General features: G+C 46.6%; 1 protein-coding gene across 1 annotated transcript in view; it reads left to right on the plus strand.

Annotated features, from left to right (window-relative positions):
• The window catches only part of CFDP1 (craniofacial development protein 1), a 66,785-nt gene that overhangs the window by 19,012 nt on the left and 21,373 nt on the right, over nucleotides 1-26,400 (plus strand). The window contains exon 4 of the mRNA XM_026856967.1: nucleotides 190-294. Within this exon, the coding sequence (XP_026712768.1) occupies nucleotides 190-294 (105 nt within the window). The remainder of the gene's footprint in view (nucleotides 1-189; nucleotides 295-26,400) is intronic.

Here is a 26,400-nt window from a genome sequence, read left to right on the forward strand (position 1 = left end):
GGTTTGTCACTGGAATGAAACCTTTACAAGATGCGTGTTCTGCAGCTTGCAGCTGATGGAGTTGATCTCTGTGCAGGTGGTGTGGGGACTCCTGTACCTGTTTTCTTTGTTTCCTTGCTGGATCTTTGTTTTTGCTGTTGTGACTACAGCTCTTCCTTACCGTCTGATTTGTCTCTTTTCCTCCAACAGGGTGACTAAAGAAGTGGACTCAAACTCAAAAGAAGCTAAATCTTTCCTGAAGCAGCAAGAGAAATGGCAGTCAGCAGCTCCAACTTCTCTCCCGACAGTCTCTGGGTGAGCATGTGGTTTCTCTGCCCAGATATGGACTCTTAGTGAGAAAGACAGCACTTGAGCCAGTAATATAGGCTCTGTGGTATTTAAATTAATGGGTATTTGTTTTCTGCAGGATTTCAGTGGGAGCAAGACTAGGCCTGGAAGGTGTGATGATGTGGGGGGGAGGGAAGCGGGGGAAGCAACCCATGAATCCCAGTGACTCACTTCATAGGTTCAGGCTCAGATTTCTCAATCCTCATAAATCATTCATCCTAGTAAGAAAATATTGTTTTGAATGTCTTGAGCAGCCTGATGAAACTGCAGGTAGCCAAGGAACATGCCTGAGATTGCCTGCAGTTCCTTTGAAAGGTGCTTCTCAGGACCATAAAAAGCCATGACAGGCTGAGCTGTGGCTTCTTATAAACTTTGGGAAAGCATTTGAATGAGAGATGCCTTTGCCTCTTTGATGTTCTCTAATATCATTTCAGTATGGATTTGTCACTTTCTGTTCAAGCTCTAAAGCCTAATTCTGAGATTATCATAATGCTTGTCAAAGATACAAAGAGGTCAGGTCCCCTGTGCATCTGACGTGCCACTCTGTGTGGCTCTTGATGAGCTTGGGAGATCATCCGCTTCTCAGGAATGGAGGAAGTGCTTCTGTGTTCCAGCAATGATTTTTATTTAAGTCAGTCATTTGCATTTATATTTGAAAGACATAAGCTGCATATGAGTTGGTCACATAGAAACAACACCCACCAAATAAATACATTGTCCTTCCCATCTGCTGAAGAGCAATTCTCCAGTGTGAGTTAAGGCTGCCTTTCCCTGAGATAGGCCGTTATTCAGTTGCTGCAGCTGGATTGTCACTCACTTTTCCAGCTAAGTGTTGCATAGCTTGTAGTTAGATCAGGGTGGTGAAAGCATAGTATGTGTGTGTGACTCTTGACAGCTGCTGTTCCCCGAGATGAATGAATGCATAGATGAGCACAGTCTTGGTGCTGTTGTTCATGCTGCACAAGGGTTTGTCCCTGCAGAGCTCATTAATTGTAACTTAAGTGTTGTGTACAGGGTTTTGTGCTGGAAAAAACTTGTCTTGAGTTGGACTGGCATTCTTTGTTCAATCTGGGCGGCCACAGAGGTGGTTTGGGTGGTAGCTGAAGCTAGGGCAGCTCCTTGCCATGCACGCTGCTGGTGGTCCCATGTCTTTACAGCTGCCTTCCAGTTCCCCCAGCAAACGCGCTGCTGCTCTGAGCGCAGGCAGCTTTGGTAGCCCGCTGAGAGAGCCCACGGGCTGCTCGCCTGCCTGCTCGGCTGATACCCATGTTTCCTCCTGTTCATTACTGGCCCAGGGAAGGAGATGGATGGCCAGCAGGCCTGCGCAGCCTGGTTGTTACCAAGGTGCATGGCTGCTTGTGCTGGAGCTCTGATCACTCAGAAGAAATAGCCAGAGCCCAGTTTGACTTAACACTGCACATGTCTGAAGTGAAGAAGCTACATCAAATATGGAAAAAAGGAATAAAAATCAATATAAGAAATAATGAGTTCAAGGACTCCTTTAACTTTCCTCTAGTGTGATTATTTTGGAAGCAGCTTAATTAGGTCATTGTTCAGCTTGCTGATGTGTGATGTCCTACTGACGGTTGCTTGCCCAGAATGTGAGGTGGCCTGGCTGTGGGGAAGGGAGGGGAGAAATAACCCTGGGCTTTTGCATCTGTCTTTCTTCAGAACAGCAAACCCTTGTGCAGTGCAGCCCTGTGTGCCTTCTCTTTTGCAACCTGCTGCAGAATATCCTGGTTTAGTGCAGTGATACTACGGCAGAGGTGTAGCAGTGGTGTTTTGATCAATGTGTGGAACAGCTCAGCATTCTTGAGGGCTTAGCAGCCTGGCCAGTATGTGCCCTCTGGTCTGAGTGCTCCAGGGAGTCTTCTACCTCGGGATGGTATCTGAGACTGCCAGCAAACATGCCTTCCTTTGGGTTTAGGAGGCTTCTTCCAGCTGGGAAGTCAAGTGGGTTATTTTCAGGTGAGAAAATTACTAACAGGCTTGCTGTGTTCCTTAAAGCCAGAGGCGAGTCCCTTATGTTAAGAAAATTACAAAGGTCAGGAGCCAATCTATTGTCCAAGCCCTGTTCCTCTGGAGCAAAGAGCCACAAGCCTCCGTGACGTGCCAGAGCAGCACCTGGGGACCAGCGAAGCATGACGTCACCTGATGGTTCTTTGCTGGTGCCCTTTAGCTACTTAAAATAGAAGATTTGGGGGAGAAGTTTTGGTTTCCCTTGTGTGTTACAGGAGAGCCGGTCGGGGTCAGTAGGCAGAAGGCAGTGAAAAACATGTGATTTGCCACCCTAGACATGCCTGTGGACACCCATTGTGCTGGGAGTCCTTGTCAGCCCTCAGGAGCTTTGTCGGCTATTTAAAAAAAAAAAAAAAAAAAAAAAGGCAAAAACCTTGCCCTGTGTGCAGGGCATTTGAGCAGCTGAGTGGCCTCTCCATCTGGCTTTTCTTTCTTCACCTTGCAAGCAGCTTGCATTATTTCTAAATGCAGCCAGCCTACCCTGCATTTATTTAGTTTCCCTTCTCTAAACAGACAGAAGTAATCCAGGAAAGCAGCGGTCACAAAACCAAACATCCGGTTCCACATCTCCTCGTTACAAACCCTTGCAGCCTAACTGGTCCAGGGGAAGGGATGTTTGGGGCTGAAAGTGCATTTCCTGAATGTGTTTAACATCCATACCGGATGTGCTATAAAAAGCTAGATTTGTGCTTGTGAGGGACATGGGGTTGGTTGGAGGAGAATAACTTAAAACACTTGGCTGTAATTAAAGCCAGGAGTACAAAACAACCCACCCAGTTTCTCTCGGCAGGCTTTGCTAGAAAGGTCAGAAGCCCTTGGTTCCCAGGGATGTGATGGTTTCCCAGCCTTTCCATTATTCCCATTGTGTCCCCCCGTGACACCCAGCTAGGCAGCAGTCTGTCAGCAGTGGTTATCTGTTTCTTGGAGGGATTTGAGGTTGATACTCTGTGCCAGCTGTGTTTGTCCTGTCTTTGGTTGTGTTAGGTTCTCTCTGGTGCTGTCAGAGGTATCAGATGTGATGAAGGGATCCACCAATCCCTTCTAATTTGCTGTCACAAAAACTGGGTGGAAGGCTCCCAGCATTCAAAAAAAGCTTTCCACTCACCCTGCTAAGCCGTCTTGCCTGTCTGCATTTTAGGGCTTGTTTCCTCTCCTTACCACTGCTCCTGGGCCTTTTGGGGGGCAGCAAGAGTAGCTTCTGGCTGTAAATGCATGACCTGATGGAGGGGTCGATCAGCTCTGTGGGCGTTCCTGCTGCTCGGAGAGCTGCTTTCTGCCCTCTCCCTGGGCCAGGCGGGACCCGCAAGCTGAGTCCATCATCCTCTGCACTAGTAATCCTATTTCGCAACCACCATTTCATATTCAGAGGATGTTAAAGCAAATTAAATCCACTGTGCAGCTTACTGCAGATTGATTGTGTGCGTGTACTTGTGCGCGTGTGACTTGAGACACAATGCAGGGGTTGAGCTATAGGCTGGGAAATACCTGCACAGACCCAAGCCCTTTGGCGTGAGCAGCTGCGATCTGCCCATCGGTCCTTGACGCTTGTCAAAGCACAGCAGCATTGCATAGGGAACAGTGCTGCTGTAGCAGTCCTGAAAATGAAAAAAATGTACTTGGTAGATCTTATTTGATATTCTCCTCTAGGCAGCCGTTTCTACACAGCCTGAACAGGAGCCAGGAAGAAAAAGAGAGGTTTTTCACTGGCTTTGTTCTTGCCTTTACTTATTACCAAAACCATTTGTAATTAAAGGTGGACTTGCTCACTCAGCCCAGCTGTTGCTTTTCTGTTTGATCCTGCCTGAAATTACAGTGGTGGATGTGTGACCTCCTAGGCCTTTTCATGCCTTGTAGGCTGGTATAAACACAGGGTAGAATTTGCCTTTGAAGCAAGCGGGCACCACTCCCACGGAGTTCAGAAGGTGCGGTGCTTGCTGACCCCTGGGCTGAGTTTGGTCTGTGAGGGTTTGGACCTTGTTGCAAGACCCAGCAGGAGGAGGCAGTGCAAGAAAGCTCTGACCCAGAGACACATACTTGCCCTGCACAGAGAAAACAAGATAAACTCTAGCCTGCTCGTTATGGATGCTTTCCTCCCCTAGTCTACAGTGGAGCAGTTCATGTGGACTGACCATTAAATGGTGTGAAAAGCTTCAGGCCGTTGCTTTTAGGCGTTACTCACTCTGCTGCATGCTAATGTTGCGGTAGAGGGACTCCACCAGAAAGACATCTGTCCGTGGCTTCTCTTCCACCCTCAGTGTGCAGAAGGAAGAATGGTGGCAGTCTTTGTGGAAGGATATGGTTGGTGGGGGAACCTGGAGCCCTTTTGCAGCATCCTGACCTGTTACTGTCATTTCTAAGCTAGCCTTCCCTTCCAGCCTGGCTATTCCTAGGAGCTGCTTTGCATCCAAAGCTTTTTCTTTCAAGCATTGAAAAGCAGGCATTCAAAAGATGGTCTTTCTGCTTGAGTTGGATGAAGCTAATTGGATCCCTTTGCTATCATGACCAAAACTGGTTACTTGAGATCTTAACTGGACACTGGTGAGACAGGCACAGGCTCTCGGCTTCTGTAAACCTCAGATGATCTAGAGCAAGTGCTGCAGCAGTTGCCTCCAGGGAGCAATTTCATTTCATAGCAATCCCATGGGCTTTTTTTCTTTAGAAGGCAGGAATTTACAGTCCAATTTCAGCTCAGCATCAACTGCAAGCAGTTTATTTAGCTAAAACTCTTGCACGTTTTGCTTGTACGGGCTGAACAAGGATGCAAATAAAGCAAGTAATCAAGACCTTTGGGGAAGCTGGAGGTGGGGTTTTTTTTCAGTAGCCACTTAAGCAGTGGAATAGCTCTGTTCTTGCTAGTGATTTCAAGGTTTCTCAACTTTCTCCTGCACTTCCCTTACTGTGCTCCAGAGAGTGCTGTTCTCCAAGACGGAGAGATCCATCCAGCCCCTTGCACCATAGCCAAATGTCTGGGTGTGAGTAGCACATGACATATTTTTCTGTGCACAGCCAGGGACAATATTCTTGTGCTCTAGAGCTAGTTTTACTTATTTCCTATTCATACACTTTAGATATGAAAGATTAAATGTGGTGGTAGCTGTTTCAAGTGAGTAATTTCTCTTCAGGTCTTAGATCTTTCGGTTTTATTTTGGTTTTAATTATTCATTGTTAGTATCTGTCTACTGGTTTACAAATATCTGCTCCTTGAATCAACACGTTAATGAAGCTGGGTGGTTTTTTGGAGTATCTTGGTTTTATTTGCTAGGGGGACTGGAATTAATTACCCCATGGGGATGAGTGTGGAAGGGTGTTTGTATGTGCAGGGAAGGGGAGGTTTGTCATCAGAAAAAATGTTGGCTGGTTCAGCATTGAAGAGAAGGGTTTCCATCAGCCGTAATAAATAATACACTGATTGCTGCACACTTGTAAAGCATGCCAAACAACCTTAGCCTCTGAGCATCTGCCTCCCCTCTTGAAGTCAGCATGGACTGAGGTTTCCAGCATCACACAAAGTCAGACCCCTTGCAGAGCTCGCAGCCGTGAGGATGCCAGGCTCCGGCTGGCGCAGGTTTGGCAGCAGCAAGGGCACCGGCGTGGGCTTCACAGCCCAGCTGAGGAGCAAAGTAAGTCAGACTGTCCAAGCTGTGAGCCACGGCCACGCTGCCCTTGGTTCCTCTGCTGGGGACCTGACTGCTACCTGCAGACAGGCTTATCCATGGCTGCGGTCACCTCTTGAAGCTTAACTGTGGATGGGACCCATTTTGGGTCTTTGCCCCTTCTTTGAATGTTCTTGCTCTTGAGCTTATGTTGTCTTTTCCAATAAGAAATAGAGCTCTGAGTGTGGGAAGTTTTGTACCCATTCTCCCAGACTCAAAGCAAAATGTGCACTAAACATCTTAAACTAGTCTCTCAGGAGCAATCCTTTCTTGTTCTCAGGCTAAATGAGCCAGTGCCTTCTACCCCAGCCTCTGTTTTGCAATGGAAATGAATGAGATTTTTTTTAGTTCCATTCTGCACTTTCCTGAGGTCATGCTAGCACGCGTGTGGTTGCTTTTGCTTGGGGCAATGGTATCTTATTGGAAAGAAGTTTAGCAGTGCCTGTACAGCTCTGTCTTGCTTCAGTCCTCTTCAGTCTTGATGTGGCTGAGCTGGATCCCCAGGCTGGACTAACTGGGATCAGCTGTTTCTTTTTCTAGTCTCGTTGGAGGTTCAGCAGAATGGAATCTCAGCTATTTGAGGACTTATACTCTCTAAAGCATCTGTCTTATAAAATACAAACAACCCCCCACCAGTCTGGGGCCTTTGATAATTCCCCAATGAAAGTTGTGGGGCAGTTTTCCCTTAGGGCAGTACAGGTTTTATGAGGCTTATTTTCATTTGCTTTCATCTCTTAGTTCATGAGCATTTCTCTTTCTCCCTCTGAAAATGATTGAGGAAATTAACTGCTAATGGGGAATGAAGCCAGCTGTATTTTTATTCCAGACCCCTTGCAAGATTGCGAAGGGAAACCCTTGTATCTTCCCATGCCAGGCTGGGTCTGGTTGGAGTGAGAAGTGAGAGGGACAGCCTTGCTTTATCATTAAAGCCTGGAATTGGAGGTGGATGCTAGGAGCTCCTGTTCCCAGCTGTGCCATGGCTTGGGGGTGTGTCTACCAAGAAGATTTGTTTCCACTCCTGTCTTATTTTGCTTTTATAGTGCTTCCTTGCATATTAACTCAGCTGTACCATGTCCCTAGAGTGTCTCCCCCATACCAGATGCTTGTGTTACATCCTCTTGCTTTCCCACACTCTTGTTCCTCCCTTTTTCTCACGTCAAGGAACAAGTTCAGCTGAATCATTCTTTATAAAATATGAACCAGCTAAGTAAGGCTGGAGTGGCAGTCAGAGCAGAGCGATGCTCCCTGCTTTCAAGCAGTCCCGTTGCCCTAGGCTTTTCACGTACTAGTGGCTTCATTCATGGAAAATCACATACTGGTGGCCTCATTCATGGAAAATCAGCACACCAATATTTTCCAGCACATTTGTTAGCCAAAACTTTGATCTGCACGCTAGGTTGTCAGGATTAGGCTTGGAAAATGGGCATGCCCAGTCTTGATATCAAGATGTGAAGCCAAGCAATTAGGGTTAGTTACTAAGTAAAATGCTGGCTTTCTCCCTTCCTGTCTTAAAGGAGATGTTGGTGTGACTCTGAGCTCTTAGAAGGCGTGTGGTCTCTCTTCAGAGCTTCAACCTTTTCGGTTGGCAGCAACTGGTCTTTTGTTTGTTTCCAGAAAAAGCCCGAGAGAGGCTGAACAAGTGTCTGCCTCAGCCATGGGGATTTCTTCTGCTATGAGAATGGTTAGCATGGCTGGGGTTCACTTTGGCTATTGCTGTCCTGGCATGGAGGTGGCTGAGTCCACCAGTTCTTGCATTCCTCTTACTTATTCCTGCCCGAAACCCTGAGCCTCAACTGAACTGGTACACAGGCTGAGCTGAAAAGGCACCTTAAACAAGCTCCAGACTGTCTCAAGCTCTCTAGGGTGCTTTAATCCAGTCTGCCAAGCCATGGAGTAGTTTATTTCCTTATCCAAGGAGTCTCAAAGCTTTCCTGATGTGTTGGGTTCCAGCCCAGTTAGCTTTGCCCTGGAGCTCTTGCCGTCGCGCTCTTCAGAGTGAGCACAGTCCTTGGGGCAGTTGCTGTACCGAGGGACCCTCTGCGGAGGCAGATAACTGGTGTTGTGGTGGCAGCAGACATTCTTTTGGGTGTGCGAGGACATGTGTTGTACCTGCTGAGACAGGGAGTGGAGGGAACTGATTTGTTTGAAGTTTCTGTTGGAGACTGCTCTTTTTTCTGGGAATCCCAGGGGAAGATGCATTTTGTGCTTTCTCTTCTCATAGCATCTACTATCAGTGATCAGTAAATAATTGTGGATACATGTTTGATTCAACTTTGTGCAGCAACTTTGATGCCCTTTTGGAAGTTCATACTTCAGGGTTGTTGCTGTAAGCCTCCAGGCAGCCAGTGGACAATACAGAGGCCTGTTCATCGCCCTACTGCCTGGCTGGAGAACAATGATGGCATTTCTTGAAGTAGCAAGTCCTGGGCATGTGCAGTGTTGGATTGTAGCACTTTTTTTTTTTTTTTCCCCCTTAAGCTGCAGGCTTGAGAGCAGCAGGCTGCATTGCAGCACCCGTGAATGCAAGCGCAGAGGAAACTTGCACCTTTTAGAAAATACCAAAAGAAAACAAATGGTTGTTCTTTAGGCACTTGCCTGTTTTTGCCTTGTGGTCGAGTATGCATATGCTGTGCGTCACCAGTGTATCTACACTGTTAGGAGGTCAGTTGAGATGCTTGTTTGGCAGCAAGGAGGGGGTTAAAGTGAACCCGCAAAGGCTGGCTGATTGCAGCTCATGGCTTTCATAATGCAAAGCCGGTGGGAATTCAGCTAAAGGCTTCATCTCCCCCTACCCCCCTTCCCTGCTGCTAGAGGCAGGCTAACCTTCCTGACTAGTCTGGAGCTGCATCCCTGCCAGTACAGCTCACACAGGGAAGCTCTGCAAAAACCCAGCAGAGGCGTAAGCGCATGAAAGATGAGATTATTAAACTTTCTTGGGAGAGCACTGAAAGAGTCATTTTACAGCGTGGTCGTGCTGTTTCCTTACACTATGGCTGGTACGCAGCATGGCTGCCTCTTCATCTGTGACCTGCAGATTTCCCATTGCAGGACGGCTGAGGAAGCAGCTGGTATATACGATATCTCTAACTCTCAGGAGACTGCTATGTGGGGATGTCCTTGGCTTTGCTGTAGGCTTTGGATGATGCACAGCAAAGTCGCTTCAGCCAGGAAAATGTGAAGGTGGTTCAGCAGTGGTTTGTACAGCACCTGGCATGCTGACCTGTGCTGCAGCCAGGGACAGTTCCTGTGACGTAACACCCTGCTACCAGGGTCTCTGTCTCACTGTACAACACACATTTTGCATTGAAGAAATGCTAAACAGACAATGCAGCCCAGGCCTTTTGTTGTGCAGCGTTCACTTTAAGGACAAGAACCATCACGGTATTTTTCCTAATGTGTAAAATCCCTTCTCCCTCCCTGCTGTTTGCAATAACCCTTTGGAAAGCTGGAAGGGCTCTCCGTTTCCTTTCCCGCTCACACGCGTGCACTTGTGAGCCTCGCCAGCACTGTTTGGCTGTTTGCGCTGGGGGGGATTTTTTCCTACTTTCCCAAGTCAAGAGTGTGTAGCATTTGTTTTGGAAACAGAACCACTTCTAGAGAGTTACATGGCCTCTGCAAACAGATCAGTACAAAACAAGTCATGTGCTTTGGCCTGACTATGAAAACTCTACAAGATAGCTGTCTCCTTCCTCGCTTTATGGTTTCATGGCCATTGCATTTAACAAGGACTCTTAAGAAACCTTTGAAGGAGTAGTATAGCATCAGCTTTACAAGTCCTGTGAGACAGTCAAGATGCTTAGCAGCTTTCCCCTAGTCAGTGCTGTGTTTGCAGGGCAGGGTTTGAATCTTTTATGGAGGTAGAATATTTGCACTCAGACAAATGGGTAGGGTTCTTCATGCTGCCTTTTCTCCAAAGCCTTCAGGAGTAAAAGTGTGTTGGTTTATATTAATGAGAGGTTGTTGGTCATAGCTGTTGAGGGACACTACAGAGCTGTCTTCAACTTCCTTTGTTGCAGACAAATGTCTCCTGGAAAAAAAAAATGCCTTCTGCCTGCTTTCTTTATCACTAGGCGAGCTGGGTGGGAATTAGATAGCACTGCTATTGCAAGGAGTGCTTTCCTGTCCCTGCATGGCACAGGAATCCTTTGGTCAGCTTTGATACCTTCCCGCTGCATGACCTGCCATGCTCACGTGCTGGTTTGGTAGGTATTTGTACTGCATTGTTCTTAGCTGCTGAAGCCATCTTTATCAAGCATGGGACTCGGTGTCGGGTCTGGGGGAGCTTGGGAGGGACAGCAATGGCCCCACAGACACCTGTAAGCAAATAAAGTGAGTGTTGTCTTTGCCCATGGGATTTCTGGTCATGCTATTCCTTTAGGAGGCAATGAGATCATATTGACAGGACTGAGAATATAAATCCATGCAGGCTCTGCCACAGGTTGTAGAAAACCTTGAGTGTGGTGTCTTGGGGCTTAAAACCCAGGCAGAACTTGGCACACTCCCTACATGCACTCGTCTTTGTGCCAGAGCTTCTGCTTTGCTTGATGTATGACAGGCTGGGAAGGGGAGTGGCTGGATGTCAGCCACTGCAGTTATAAAGTCTTCATTTTCTGTACCAAACTTAAAAACTGGGGGAGCCTGGGACAGTCCTGGAAGCTCCCAAGTAATGGTTTGTCTAGGATTACCAAAGAAAACCCTGCAGTTGTGTCTTTTCCCATTTGCTGTGTTTTTCTTCCCCCTTCCACACCTCCTGTGTTGCACTGTAGCATTACCAGTTAACGTAACCAGTCTCTGCTGGGTGTAACTTTACTATGGGGTGCAACCCTGAACTAGAGACCTGCCAAGGCAGGCCTGAATGGCTTTCCAGCAATTCCATTCTCAGGGTGATGGGGAAAGCTTTCAGGGTGCCTGTACATTTGTTGTTGGTGGATTGGCTTAATTGTTTACAGCTAGATATGGTACACAGGAGGAAAAAAACCCTTCACGATACGCAGATTTACTGCCACCATCTGCTCTGTAGGACAGATAGCTCCTGGAAGAAGATCGAAGCCCCTCATTCTGTTGGAAGCCCTAAGATGGGCAGTAAGTGGAGTGAATCCTCAACTCTGCTTATGTTGGGGTGAAGACCTCAGTCAGCCTGTATGTTTTTTAGCCAGTAGAAGCGTAGGGTCCCAAGTCACACTAGAAGATTTTTTGGAATCAGATCTGTTCCAGAAATAAAAGGAGGGCTTTGAGTGCCATCCAGTTTTGTTCACACTGACAGGCTAAACCATTGCCTGAAACAGCTTTGGGCAATATGCACAGCTGCATCAGGAACGTGGTGCCTTTACGAGCCCACCCTGGCCTCTTGCTGCTATTTTTTTTTGAGTAGCAATGAAAAAATGCAAACCCTCAGTGCTCTTTTTTTTTTTGACAGGGCCTGTGCTTTGCAGGAGAGACTCTAGCATAATTCTCTGGGCATTTAAGGCAAAATAAGTGGGTTCATGGTGGATGCTGAAAAATGTTTGGGACTGACCGTCCTGTTTGTGTATCCTCTGGAGATGCCTTTTGCCTGGACCTCATCGCTGCAGTGTGGTTAGTGTTTTCATCCTGACTGTTAAACGGATCAGTGAAGGCACCAGCAAGCTGGTTTGCCTGAGGTTACCCAGGAAGTCTGGCAGATGAGGTTTCCCAAATCTGAGGCTGATCCCAAGCTTCTGGATTGCTTTTTTTGTAGCACTTGCTTTCCATGTAGCCGTCATGTCTGCTGGGTTAAAAGCTGCTGCTTTTATGTGAAAAGCCTGATTGTACATGGAAAGAGGTTTATAATTAGAAAAAAAAAAACCCAAAACCCCTGTCTCAACTGGGTATGCCCAGTGTGGCAGACCTGTGAGATAGCTCCTTAGTCAACTACTTTCAGCTACAACCTCTTCCTGGCTGCTAGAGCTGAAGGCCACAAATGCTTGTGAATTCATCTGGCCTAAACTTTTGTACAGCACACTTCTCCCTGGTCACCTCTGTGCCAAACCAGCGGCCTTTGTTTGGCCTTTCTGGTAGAGGATTTTAGCTAATCTTGAGTTGAAGACCTCAATAAATGAAGAATCCTCCCCTTTCTTTGAGGTTAAATGCGGCAGCTAATTGTTGAACAAATTGTTTGAAACAGCTAAAAGTATGTTGGAACTTCCCATAATACAGCAAATTGCTTGAGCTCTGCTCTTGTGGGTTTTATTTAGGTGTCACTAGAACACAGTTGTGTTTATGCGTGTTTAATTCAGAAGAGGCTGCTGCTGCCCCTCTTGCTCTCCAGGTGCTTGCCTCTGTGTTTGAGGATGCACGGTGGCTGATTTATGGCACTTACCAGCTTGGTCAAGGGCAAACTCCAGAGCCATATAGCTGTGAGTGATTTTTCTTTCCTCCTCATACGGGGAGATGAATGTCAAGATGAGTGTCAGCTGTCTGGCCAACGCACGAGTGAATCTGTTTTCGTATGTGCACCTTGAGCTGAGAGTATGTGCCTGCATTTTTTTACTGTTTGTGATAAACCTAGAAACATAGATTGTGTTGGAGGAAGGAGGGCCTTTTGGTTTTAAATATTGATACCAATATAACAGGGCTGTGGCTGTGACAATCTGGGAGCCTTGAAGCATTAGCCTGGAGATTATGCTGAATGCCATGGGGAATTCAGTGTTGTGCAAAATAAAAGGAAGGGCTTTGCAAAGCGATAATGTGCTTCAGATGCAGAAATAATGGATGGGGTCCTCTTGGGTCCACAGGCTGTGAAAATGTGGGGCTGAAAACGGGAAAGGAAAGGTTCAGACTGAGTCTTGGGAAGAGGCCCCTGACAGAGTTTTTTTATTTACTTTGATTTGTGATGTAACTGAAAAGAAAGCAGCTGCCCAGAAACCCAGGCGCCTATGGATTGATTGCTGTGGAGGAAGAGGTGAAGACCCTGTTCCTTGGAAATGCTCGAGTCATGGTGATTTGGATGTGGTAGGTTGTCATCATCTCTAGAGCCTCAGTTCAGAGAGTACCAAGTAGTTCTGTATGCTGCTTCTTCAGCTAATCAAGCTGAACAGTCATCCAGAAGGCACGATAAGGGCTGAGAAACTTTTTAAAGTCACTCTCAGTGTTGTTCTCCTCTATCCAATCCTTTCAGGGCTTGGAGCCACATGCAGAGTTAACACACAGTCAGAACATGCTGGGTTTCTTGTGTGTGCAGTTGCCCCTTCCCCAGCAAGGCACCCATCATGTGGCTGGGGAAGAGACTGTAACGGGGGCCTGCGGACCCCTGAGCTGGCTCCATGCAGAGCGTACCTGCCAGTTCTTGGAAGGCTTGCTAGCAAAGGCATAGCTTTGTGCAGGCTGAGCTGTGCTGCTTCCAAATTTGAGCTGGCTTTGTGCCTTGCTGTGCCTGGTCTAATAAGCTCCTTCCAAATGGGATTTGCTGGGTAGTGCCTGTCGAGGCACGCGGACTGGCTGCATAGCAGCGAGCAGAGGTCTGGGCATTGCAGCCACCCTTCCTCCCCTGTTGTGAAGATGGAGAGCTGACTGCAAGATATTTTCTGCATCTCAGTGCTGGCTTTTACATTAACTGGTTGTAAGAAGTGTAGTCTACAACATAACTAGTAGTCTCTGCTTATTTAATTTTTGCAGGCTGTTCTGGTGTAGGGCATGGAGAAATGTTCAAAATTTAGGAGTAGTTGTTAATGAAGGTAGCAGAGAACATCACAGCATAGCTGGGACTCATCTGGGCAAGGTAAAGCTGTGCAGGGAGGATTCACCTCTTGTCCTGTGCCAGAGGGGTCTCAGCATCTGACACATCAGGTAGCAGCATGGGAGCATGTTGTTGTGAGTTAGTGTGCACACCAGTTGCAGACACCACCCTGTAGAGTTTGAGCAGCTTAGCATGTTTAGTTGGTAAAGAAAAAGCAAGCTTAAAACTTTTGAACAACTACCTTCATGTAAAAAAGCAGACCATGTTGAGAGGCTGGGAGGAGTGGACAACGACCCAGTCTCTTAATTCAGCTGAAGTTTCACTCAGTGTGGAGAGAGTAAATGAGAGGAAGTGATTTTTCTCTGCCAAGTCCTTTATTTAAACATAAAGGCTTTTCCTGGCTACTTGCAAAAGATACTGTTAGTAGAGTGGTCCCATGCATGATACCTCTTTCAGGCCGAGGCTCCACTGCAACGTCAGACAGAAGATCTGGCCACTGACTTGTGTTCCCACTATTCCTCTCACATCTGTGTTTGTTGGAGCTTTTTGCTGAGCTATTTCAGTGCACTTAGCTGAAACTAGCCCGACTGCCAATGTCGCATGCTAAAACAGCTGTGCAACAGCTGAGTGCTGGAGCCAGTGTCAGAGAAGAGGTAGATGGGCTTTAAATTGTGAAGGACCTTCAGTCTTAAAGATCCTCATCTTTCCCAAATGAGCTTGATTTCCTGAGGCAGTGAAGGTACCACCAAGGAAGGATCATTTTACACTTGAACTCTCATCTTTCCCTATGTGTGTGCTCTTGGGCAGTGGAAGACGCAAGGTCTTGGTTGCAACCTTTGGACAATGGATGACTTGAAATATCTCCTGTTCTGAAAGCTGCTCTAAGCTCATGTATATTAAGGTGACTATTAGGATAACATTATTAGAGTTGCAAGAAAAAAATATTTCATGTCCCAACAGCATCACTGCAGTCACATACATGCAACTGCTAGTGCCTGAGGTCTTTGCAGCCATATTGCTCAGACTACAATGTTGTGATATCATTTTCTTCAGCTTTTTAATTAAACAGAGGATTGAAGTTCATATATTTCTTTCCACATTTCTTCAAAGCTCTTATGTTCAGCCCCTTCCCCCAACTTCAGCTTTCCCTGGTAGATTATAGCCTGCTGGAAAACATAGAGTACATTGTGAAGCCCAAAGCGAAAGCTGACTCAGCAATCCTTCCCATTTAGGCTGCTGCTGTTCATGGAACAGGAGGTTAGCCTTAAAATACTTCTGCTAAAAAATACTGTGGCTGTAATGGAACTGGTGCCCATTTTATTAGCTGTTGCTGTGTCCTTTCACTTAGTTTTTTAAAGAATGTAGTCTACTAGTGCAACACTTTGGAAAAGCAAGTTTTCATATGCTGGAATGATTCTGATTTTTCTATAATAAGCATTTGGCATCTCTTCTCCAGATCTCTGAAGAAAGGCTCATGTCACTACCAGCAGTGGCCTCTGTCCTTAAAGGATTTCAAGTCATGCAAACTGAAGTCCTGGGAGTTGCTGTATGGAGGTGAATGGGCCATGCTTGTAATCTGAATGTTGATGGCTTTACTGCTCCAGGCCCACCTGTGGTCCACCAGATCAGGTCTTTTCTCCCCCATAGGCCTCTCCAGGTTGTGCCTAGATCTAGAAAGAGTGACCCACCAGCTTTCTGCTGGGGACCACTTCAGCTCCTGGAAGCAGCATTAGTTCTGGAGCTGCTAAACCTAGTTCCCGCTAGGAGCATTTCCTCAGCTCTTCCACACTGCCTGAAGCTGTAGGGATGCGTTGCTGCTCTTCTGTGCTTCCTCCGTTGACGAGAGGGTGCATGGATGTGGTTCTGAGTTGGGTCCTTTAGAGCAGGCACAGGGCAACACAGGAATTAAAAGCCTTTCTTATCATTCCCATCATCCTTACTACCAGGAGCAGATCTGTTTGTGACCTCAGACCAGATGGGTGTCAAGACCTTATCCATGTGCCTGTGTGCAATCTCACTAATGTGTATGAAACTGGATGTGAACACGGCAGCGATGCAGGACTGACCAGTGAGGTGCTGCTATAAAGAGGAAAGAGAATATCAAGTTCCTGTGTTGTCCATAAAGCAACCAGTGACAACTTGGAGTGATATTCCAGGGAGAAAGTGGGTTTTGAGGAGGGAGCTGGCCACATAGCAGTGCTTCACTTGACAATGGTGGGAACCGTGGGTGTCTGTCATTCCCGGAAATATACTTAAGTGCCCTTTTTCCATCGGGGATTTAAGAAGTTATGTGGACTCGGCCTAGTTTCGTTAATGGATTTAAAACAGGTTTTGGCAGAAGGCAGCCAAGCACATCAGGAATGGAACAGAAAATATTCTTCCTGAGTCCAAGAGCCTGGAAACTGCCGCTCACACCATCTAAAGCAAGTGACAAATGCTGTTCTTGTAATCTGAAATCTTTCTTCTCCCTCCCCCACATCCATCGTGTGCGTGAATGCATAGGCTATTTATTAGCAAATTTAAAGCCACAGGCACAAAACTGTTGTGGAGTCACCCTAGGACCCCTGCACTGGAGGAGGAACATGTTGTATTAAAAGGTACTTACCAAAGCAGCTGATTTCAGCCTCTTGATTGCCTTGGCTACAGCTCCAGGTACTTATCATATTTTTTCCTTTTAACCCTTATTTGTTCTTCAGTCTGATCTGCATTTTTGACAGGTGATTATTATCACTGAAAGAGCTGACAGCTCTGGTAGTCTCAAGTGCTGCAGAAGTCCTGATGCTGGTTTTAACCTATGCAGGTTGTCTTTGAGTATTTGGAAACAAAGGCTGTAGAAGACTCGCACGATATGAAGCTTGTCTGTGTTGGTCTGAGTGGGAGTGCTGAGCACTGCTCTGTTAGGGTAAGACCTACCCTGGTCCCAGAGCGCCCCTAAGATCACAGAGTGTCTTTGACCTCAATGGGAAGCACTTTTTGGAGCAAAGTGAGGCCATTGGCCACTAGACAGTCCTTCTGTAGGTGTTTTCAACATTTCCCTGGCTCTGTCTTTAGTGCTGTTTTCCAACCCTCCATGTTTGGGGTGAATACCTCTCTCAGCTTGTCATTCTCCCAGCTGGGCTTCCCCTGTGCCAGTGCACATGCCTGGAGTGACCCCAGCTTCTGGGTTTGTTTTTCACAGCAGGTGTGTTTTACAAAATTAATCTCCTTAGTGAGTAACTTATTACTTATCTGAGTCCAAAGGAGGAGCTTATCAGCATCAGACCCAAACCCAGGTTGTCAGTGTGCAAAAATACCTTCCTCCTGTGCTGAAAGACTGAAGGGCCGCTCAGACTGGTTGCTCAGGATGTCTCACCTAAGCAGTGTTGAGAGTTGGGGTAACTACTGCACAGACTGCCGTGCCATTGATACTTAGACCTTTTGGGGGGAAGAAGACTATTCCACCATAATGGACGGTGGGAGTCCTGGTAGAAAGTGCCATGCACGATGTTTGAACAACTAGCAAATATTAGGATGAAATTAATTCCATGAAGGACCGTATTTTTAACTTCTTAACATAAAAGATTTTTTGTAGCTGCAGTTTGGCAGGGTCCTACCTCTTGCAACAGGGGTCACTACTTCCATACGATGGTAGAGCCGGTTTATCCTATTTTTGCTAAGCTGCGAAAGTTGTTTTTCTAACATGCTGTGACTCTGCTTGTTTCCCCACCCTTAGACTCCATCTGTACACTTCAAAATAGTAGGAGGAAAAGGGCAGAGAAAGAACAAAGGCTCATAATACGAATGGAAGGAAACTAGGGAAATTCAGGAGGAAATGGACAGTGAGAAATACAAAAAGATCCAGCTGCGCTGAATGCACGGGGTGCGAGTGTGCAGGGATGCTTTCTGCTTGGTATTCAGAGCTCAAGGCCTGCATTGTGGAGCTGAACTTTCCTTTGAGTCAGTGACCTATTCAGACACCTAACAATGTCCATTATATACAGTCAGCTTGTTTATGGCCAGTGCTGGGCTTTCTTACCTTTTTTCTCATACAATAAAACAATATCCTACTTGCAAATTGGGCAGGCCAAGCTAGATTTTGCTGTGCAAGCACTTGACCATCAGCATTCAGCAAGCATCTTGTTACTTAAAGATTTAAGAGCACAAATTATGATGACAAGATGCTCAAGGAGAACATCTACTGATTAAAACACTGTTCTTGGTTGACTGATAGTGAATGTCTCTTTTCTTTGAAGGGTGGGGCGGGGAGGGGCAAGGCAGGGAAGAGGTAGTAAGAGGTGGGCCTCTCTGAAGTTATAGTGATTAAATTGGTACCATGAGGTAGCCTGAATAGGCAAGTCCAGGACAGCACTGAGACTTGGTGGCAACGTGGGGCCAGCCTGCCAGCAATTCTCATGCATCACTGCTGGGTGAAAGCAGTGGAGAGGTGAAACCTGGGGAGGTGGGGGAGAACATCTCCACTGTGGAGAAGCGAGAGGTGCTGCTGCTGCCTGCATCCTTGCTGCAGAATAGTGAGGCTGTCAGCCCACGTGAGAGCTCCACTTAGATTTGCTGTACAGCTGCAGAGAAACCAGCTGGGCCAGCTTTAACATATGAGGGGGTCCCCCGAGAGGCTTTGTATGCTCTCTGTGGAGTTTGAGGCAGCAGCTGCAGAAGTGCCTTAGCGTGCTCCGCAGTGGAGATATCCTCTGTGACCTTGGGCAGCCCAAGGTTTTAGCCCTGTTACTTGGAAACAGCTCCCACCTCCACTACAAAACACAATGTGAGTTGTCGTCAGATCACGTGGTGGCTCCGATTAACTTGAGAGCTGAAGCACAGCTTTTGGGTTAGAAGGGATTGTGTACAGTATGACTTGTGCAGAAAACTACAGGCTAAGGTCGAGGGCATCATTTTCAGGTGAGGGAGGTGTGCTTTAACCCAACCCACCAAGAAGCAACTGTAAGAGCAGTGGTTGAAAGAGCTGGAGCTAGAAAGAAGGTATACGTTTCGTGGTGAGAGCAATTTGGGCATTGGAGCAAGTCTGTGCAGGCTTTCTCCTATTTAAAGAGAGAAAGCATTTTGGCAACTTGCTTGTTCCATCTCATGCCCTTGTTTAACCACCACTCATTCAGTTAGAGCCACTTAGCAGCTTTTAAAACAGTTCTTTCGGGGAGAAAATGAATTCTACACATTCAGGGAAACATCTGTCATCATTCGGAGCAGAAACTGTAGTTAACACGGTCCCTGGAGGGTGTGGGAGAGCTCCAATTCCTTACTGCTGCTATGCAGCCACTTCTCAGAGAACAGAGCTGGCTGTGAAAGGTGAAGGTGGTTTAGCAATGTTGCTCTACATCTAGAAAAATCAAGCAGTGCCTCTTTGAAGCCTTAAACGTGTGCGCAGCACATGACATGCAAGGAGTGTTTTTATTCCTGTTTGTTCTCAGGAAATCATGTTGCTTTGTAAGCTGAGACCTTTTAAGTGTCTTCGGTTTGGCACCCCAAAAGCTGGGCTTTAGCAGGCACTTCTGGAAGATGTCAGCCTGAGCTGTATTTTCCTGACTTGGATCCTTGCAGTAAGAACTAAGCAATGGAGCATTTAAATAGCAAAAAAATAGAAGCTACGGTGCAGCTAGATAATGTCAATCTTGTCATTGCTTTTAATATTCATTGCCAGGCACAGCGATCAAACTTTGTCAGTTTTAAGTTAAGCAACCCTTAGTCCTAGTCAGCTTCTGACTATGTACATGAAAGGGATGACTGAGCCCACAGCTGCTAAAAGCATCTCTTGATTACTTATATTTCACTAGGTATTTAAAGATTAGGTCAGGGCATAGAGGATGAAAGGGTTTTTTTCTTTATCTTTTAATAAGAAACTTGTATTTGCAGATATCAGAGACGACCAAAGACTGCAGCATCTAACATTCTCCTCTTTTTCCTGCTTCTTCTTCCAAGTGGGGTGGGGGTAGGGGAGTGTGTGGAGATCCTACAGGGAATAAAACCATGTCCCTCTTGGGCTGCTGCTTACCACAGCCCTGCCCCGGTTCCCAAAATTGATGGGTAAGGATGCGCTGTGCTGGAGTTCTCATGACATAGCCTTGTTTGCAGTGCAGGAGACCGAGCAGTGTACGTGGGAATTAAATATATGGGGCTTTGTATGCTTTAAACGTGAACAACAAAGGGGAGGATGATCTCTCTGCCTATAATGCAAGAAGCTTTGAAAGATTCCTGTAGTCACATGTTTTTGCTGTCTCTGCTGACTAGCAAACCCTTTCTGGGGAAGGGATGTCTTCATTAGCCTTGTGGTGCTTCAGCCCCTCAATCAAAAAAATAACTATCCCTGAGATCTCCAGAAAATCATCTGGCAAAATCAGAGAGGACCGGATTAACATTGTCCTAAACAAAACAAAACAAAACAGAAAGAAACCAAAACAAACAAACAAAAAAAAAACAACAAGCAGGGAAAAATAACTTGGAAAAGGGATTCTAGCTGTCTATATTTAAAAATGTGGGAAGCAGGGAGAAAGGCATGGATCCCAGTGTAAAACAAAGACAGCAGCTTTTATGTCGCCTTCAAGGCAGACACACGTGGCAGGAACAGAGATGCTCCCCTTGCTATAGCTGCATGATCATAGAAATGAGTAGCGCACAGACTGCATTCACACCACTGTGTGCTCAGGAGAAGGGTGTGACTGGTTCCCACACAACCTTCTCAAGAGCAGCCTGAAACAGTATTTAACATCCTCCTGCCAGTCATTCATCCTTACGCCAGCAGGTTGAAACAAGTGATGGAGTTGCTTCAAGGGAATTCATGTTGAGCTGGTTGTGTGTGGCATAACAGACTTTAAGACCTTAACTGGACATAGAAAGCTCTGGCTTCATGATCAGTAGGCTTGAGGGTGTGGCACACCAGCCCCAGCACCCTCTGTATCACCAGATGTAGGCAGCCTAGGCACAGCACTGCTTTGGGGATGTGGGGTGAATCTGTCCATCCCACTGCTGGCATGCTCCAAACCAGCTTGGGTCTTCCATGTGGTTCTGGGTGCAGCCACCCCGTGAAGAGTGAAGGCCTTGGGGAAACCCTGCAGTTAAAATTTTGTCTGATTTTTTTTCATTTGGATTGTACTCGACCTGTATGTGCAGCTTGGCTGAGAAAGCCTGGCTGTGCCAATAACTCAGCTGCATGCCTAATCCTGATTAGGGATTTTTGTTGCTGTGCCTTGATTCCTTTGCTTTTTTAGCTTATCCAGTTGTAACAGCCTCAGGGTCTGAAGGTAAGAAGTGCAAGGTGAAAAGGAGATGATCCTGGTAGCCAGGTGTAGCTAGGAGCCAGAACACATCAGCTATCCTTAGGCCTGCCTCCAAGTTCACTGTGAGACTTCATCTCTCTGTACTGCTGTTCTCTCCCCAAGTCCCAGGGTGTGCCTCATTCACACCCATGGAGGGCTGAGGGGTTGTGTCTGGCCTCTTCTGAAGTGCGGCCTCATTCCTTGTGATGGTTTAACCCTGGGAGTTAATAGCTCTGGGTCACCTTTCCTGGTATAAACCAGCATCACGTGTAACTTTGGTCCCTCTGCTCATGTGTTTGCACCCCAGCAGTCCTTTGCTCCTCATGAGTTTGAAAGAAGTGCTTGGTGCTTCACACCCTCCTCTCAGCTGAATGGGCAAGGTTAGGAAGCCAGCAGGGAAATTCTGCCTCAAACTCATAAAGGAGAGGAACCAGGTAAAATAAACACTTGCCTTCTGAAGTGGTTACTTGGGATTGTACCGACGCAGACTTTCCCATCTGCTCTCTTCTCTGTGGAGTTGAACATGGCAGGATCTGCTCAGGTAAGCATCACCCCACCCAGGAGGTGTTCTTGTAGGATTTTGGTATAAGAGAGGAGAAAACTGAAGGGGTTTTTTGTGCATAAGAATCCTGCTTCTAAGCTGTGCCTTTAGGCATATATTTAAATGGCAAGAGCTGTCAGTTTTTCTTCCATCAGGATTTATTCTTCTTGTTGCCTCATTCAGGCGAGGGTATAACTGTGAAAAATTATTGTCTCTAGTGGCAGCTTCACTCTGCAGCATTTTGCCATTCAGAATTGGCCTTGTTTAGCTCTGCTGCTAAAAAAGAACATTCAGGCAGTCTTACTTTGCTTTTGTTATCTCTGTGCGGAGTCAGAACAGCAATGTTAAGAGGAGAAAGTAAGCTTTGATTTCTCCTTGCGCATTGTCACCAGACTGGCTATCAGGATTTGGGCATCTTTGTGTGCTTCCCACTCTTCAAGGCGGGAGAGTAAATCAGAGTCCCCAGGGTAGGTTTCGGCCTGCAGAGATGTTTGTGGTAACCCACAAAGCTAAGAGGAACCCTAATTTGACATGCAGGCCCTTATGTATTGCCTTTCTGCTGTGCCTATGAGTTGTTTGCGCTGCATCAGAGGAGTGTTTTTCTGAAATCTCTGGCATTTCTGTTCTGTCAGTACTGCTGTGCTGGTATTGACAGTTTTCATACCCTGCTTTTGCTGCTTCTTGGAGGATTGCACTAATAACCCTGTTTTTCTGCAGCATGACATTGCACTGCATCTTCTCCAGCACAGAGGATTTTAGAGGGTCGTTCACATAGTCTGTGGTCACAACATCTTCATTCAGAGTCCGTGCACAGTTTAAGCCTTTAGTGTCCCTGCCGAAACTCTTAAGAAAGACACTTGAAGTGCACTGGTTTGGTGGCATAAACCTTTCCCTCAGACTCTCTGGGCTGGCTTGTGGACAGTAGCTCTCTTCTACTCTTAACCAGCTAGCGCAAGCCTCTTGTTGCAAATCCCAAGTCACCCAGCGTCATATTTGATTGAATGTGGGAAGGGGTGATGCTAGCTTTGAATGAACTGCCAAGTCTTAAAATATTTGGCAAATTTTCCTCCTAATGCTCGAGTCCCAGGGAAAAGCGATCAGGTAAAAACCTCAGCTTCAGAACAAGGACAAGAGTTTCTACCTCTATTGGCTGGATGGGAAGGACAGCCACTCTGGCTGGCTTCACCTAAGGTTTATAAACTAGGAGGCAAATTAAAACTGTTTCTGATTTTCTTACTTTTCTGCAATGTCTAGCTTTTAAGCTAACTTCGACTGGAGGGGGTGCAGAGGCTGACTCATGGCTTTTGAACACTGGGGTTGGCAGTTCTTCTAGAGAAGAGCTCCCATGTGCTCTTGGTTAGGCTGATGTCCACGTGCCTGTGAAATTTGGGTGTGTGCTCTGGTTCGCAGCACTGCTTGTTACCAACATGTGGCTGGATGTAGGTGGCCTGCCCTCATCTGTAATTTGGCTGATGCTAATACATCAACACTATGCAAATCTGCCTTTAGTTAGCTGTTTCCTTCTCCCAGATGTATGACAGTGTGTGTGGGGTTTAGGCGTTCAGATCTGCAAGGGGGGTTACTGTTGGAGGATTGTAATTCGCCCTGGTTTAGTTACATGCTCAGAGACAAGGCTTTGTATTGAAAAAGCTGAGGTTTTTGCTTCTGAGTCCATACAGTCCCCCTCTAAAAAAAAGTGTTTATTATCCAGAATATTACTGTCCTAGTTGGGATAAAACTGCTGTGTGACTTTTAGATGCATCCCTTTCTTGGCAGTTAATGATGGACTCAAAGAGTGGATCTGCAGGTTTAATTTAATAGTAGAAGCGGAGGAAAGCTGATGGTGGTGCGTGTTGGGGGTTTTTTTGTCTGCAGTGATCTTTAGCTCAGAAGAGCACATCTCTGCTAATTGACTATTAAATGAGATTGCTTGCTGAGGTGCGCCGTCGTGCCGTTTCAATCCTTTAAGGAATAAATCTCTGATCAGCTGCACATAGGGCTCTTAAATATAATCTGCCTAATGACTGGAGGGCTTTGACCTTCTAGTATTAAGGTGCCAATGTTTTGGGTTACAAACCAAACCTTTGGGGTGTGGGGCTGAGCAGGGGTGGTTTTTTTCTGAAATGGTAATGTTCCAAACAACAAAGGCTGCTTTTTAATCTCAAAGCAAGACTTGGAAGCAGCACAGTCTAGAGATAAGTCTCTTTTAGCTCAAGATATCTAGGATTGCACGCATGTTACCGCATGCCTGGACCACCGGTTAGACACCTACCTGGCCACAGATCCTTTGTCCCAGTTGCTGTGCATGCAAATAATGCGTGTTTGCGTGTGTTTACCCAGTTTGGAAAAAATCTGAGCCCAGAGGGATTTGAGCTTCCTTTTGTGTTATGAAACAGGCCATGCTGAGAGCCGGCTGAAGCAATGCTCACTGCCGGCTTTGCAGAGACACTGCTAGCTCCAGGAGGGTTTTGGTGTTGGAGGAAGGATGGTTAGTCCCGTTGTTTAGCAAGGATTCCCACTGCCATTTTAAAGAGCTCTGCTGACAGACTCCAGAGGAAATCCCAACACAGGCCTGAAAGATAGTAGCAGCTTGGGGTAGGAGTCAGGAAGGGCTGGGTGAAAGGAGGGACTGGCTGCAAACAGAGGCAGGCTTGCTCTTTCCATCTTCAAATTCTGCTCTGTTTTGTTGGGCTAGGCCGGCCCCTGGCACCATCCTCCACAAGTAGGGTTGCAGGGGAGGCATGCTCCTTGTCCTGGGAGGCTCAGGGTGCCCTCCCCAGGGCATGGGGAGGGTGCAGATTATTTGGATGCTTTCCAGTCCCATTCTCCCCCACCCCAGCTGGTTGGTATACATCATCCTAAAGCCTTAATATGTGTGGCAACTGATGCAGCAGGCTAGAAATGGGAAGGAGGACAAGGCTTATGCTTGCTTTGCTGTTTTAGAGTCAATGCTCCAGGAGCAGTTGGTATTTCATTGCTGTTATTAAACCTGGATGTGGGAAGAGAGGGAGAATGTGGCTAACGCAGAACACCTGCCTCTGACAAATGCCCAAGCCACTGGAGACCCCACAGTCATTTTGTAAGTCACAAGCAGGTTTTCAGCCTTCCCAGAAATGTGCACTTCTAAATGCTAATCATCGAATAGCCTAAATTACTGATCCAGCAGATTAATCTATAAATTGAGGTAGGCTTGGAGTAGTCGTTGGAGAACAGTGTTTAGTAAATGGTATCTATTTCAGCGCTCTCTGTCTCCTGTCCTGACCTGACAAAAAAAGGTGGCCTCTTGTTTATGTTATACTAAAATACATTGTAAGAAAGCCGTTTAAGTGGAGTCTTTATGACCTGTCACATAGTGTGTATCTCTAGGAGTGAGGGCTTCTGTATGCAGCAATGCTGCAAACAAAGTGAGTGGAAGACTGTGGGTAAGTGGTGTCTAGAGCCTCAAAATCCAGCCTGCCTGTTTTCCCTGACTATCTCTTCCTTTCTTGCTCCAGACACTTGTAATCAGAGAATATTGAAGGTTTGTTGTATTGCTTGTAATAAAACCTCAAAGCAGGAATCAGCCATGAGAGCAGTATATTCCTGTTGTAACCTGAAGTGAAAGTAAAGCTGCTCCGTGCTGCACATCCCACTGAGATGAGTCACATTGCCACCTCTATCTAAGGTGGCATTACAGGATGTCTGTCTGTGGACTTCGTCCTTTTATTTGGGAGGGGAGAGGAGGGAGGTAGTTTCCTTTGCAGCAGCAAGGGCAAAATAGGCTTTTAATAAAGCTTAAATTCTGCAGCTGCTGGCTAAGTTAAAAAAAGAAGTTCTGGCATTCTGTCCTCCTGGAGATGAGCCTTTTCCAGCTCTCTGCTGTGACCCAGGGATGTGAGCCATCCCTTCTGGTCTCTTTTCCTTTGTGCCACTTTCTGAATGGGAATAATGGGAGAGTTTCTTTTCTTGGCAAGGCTTTACCCTGCTTGGGCTTTTCTGCTCATGGAGATGGTTTAGGTTGGTGAATGGGAAGAAAAGAGTTTCGGAAGAAGAAATGCTGTAGCTGAGACGTCCTGGAGGGGGCTGTCACTTTTTATTGGTTATAAATTGACTCCTCAAATCTCCGATTATAGTCCCTGAAGAGAAGTAGACATTTAGAAGCCAAGAGATAAGAAAAGGAGGAACAACTTTGTATATGATATAATAAACCTTTCCACCAAGGTGCACGTGTGAATCAGCTGAGCACTGCTAGAGATCTGAGAGCTGGCCCACTGAAATGCCAGATTACAGTCCAGATACAGACAAGAACACTTTATCCAAATATTATTGTTATTGAGGCAGATAAGATTTTTTTGTTGTTGTTCCTGTAGAAGGTTTCTGGTTTCATGCTGGTCTCCTGGGGTGTTCAGTGTGACCTCCTTGCTATTTGCAGAGCCTGGTCCTGGTGATGGAGAGCCCTGCAGCATGGTTTGCAGTCAGGGGGGCTGCTCCAGCATCCTGACAAGCAGAGGCTGGTTTGGGTGGACTTCACTAAAGTGAAATGTTATCCCTGCTTATCCCCACCTCTCTCCTCCCTCCAAATGTATTTTTCTCCCCCTTTGCTAATAGTATCAGAAATAGTGTGGCCAGCAGGACCAGGGAAGTGATGGTCCCCCTGTAGTTGTCCCTGGTGAGGTCACACCACACATTCTGTGTTCAGTTTTGGGCCCCTCACTACAAGACAGACATTGAGGTGCTGGAGCATGTCCAAAGAAGAGCAACGAAGCTGGTGAAGGGTCTGGAGCAGAAGTCGTATGAAGAGTGGTTGAGGGAACTGGGGTGGTTTAGACTGGAGAAAGGGAGGCTGAGGGGAGACCTCATTGCTCCATGCAGCTCTCTGAAAGGAGGGTGTCAGAAGTCGAGGTTGGTCTCTTCTCCCAAGTAACA

Source organism: Athene cunicularia (assembly GCF_003259725.1).
Source record: "Athene cunicularia isolate RWA chromosome 11 unlocalized genomic scaffold, athCun1 chr11_part1, whole genome shotgun sequence".
Taxonomy (NCBI): domain Eukaryota; kingdom Metazoa; phylum Chordata; class Aves; order Strigiformes; family Strigidae; genus Athene; species Athene cunicularia.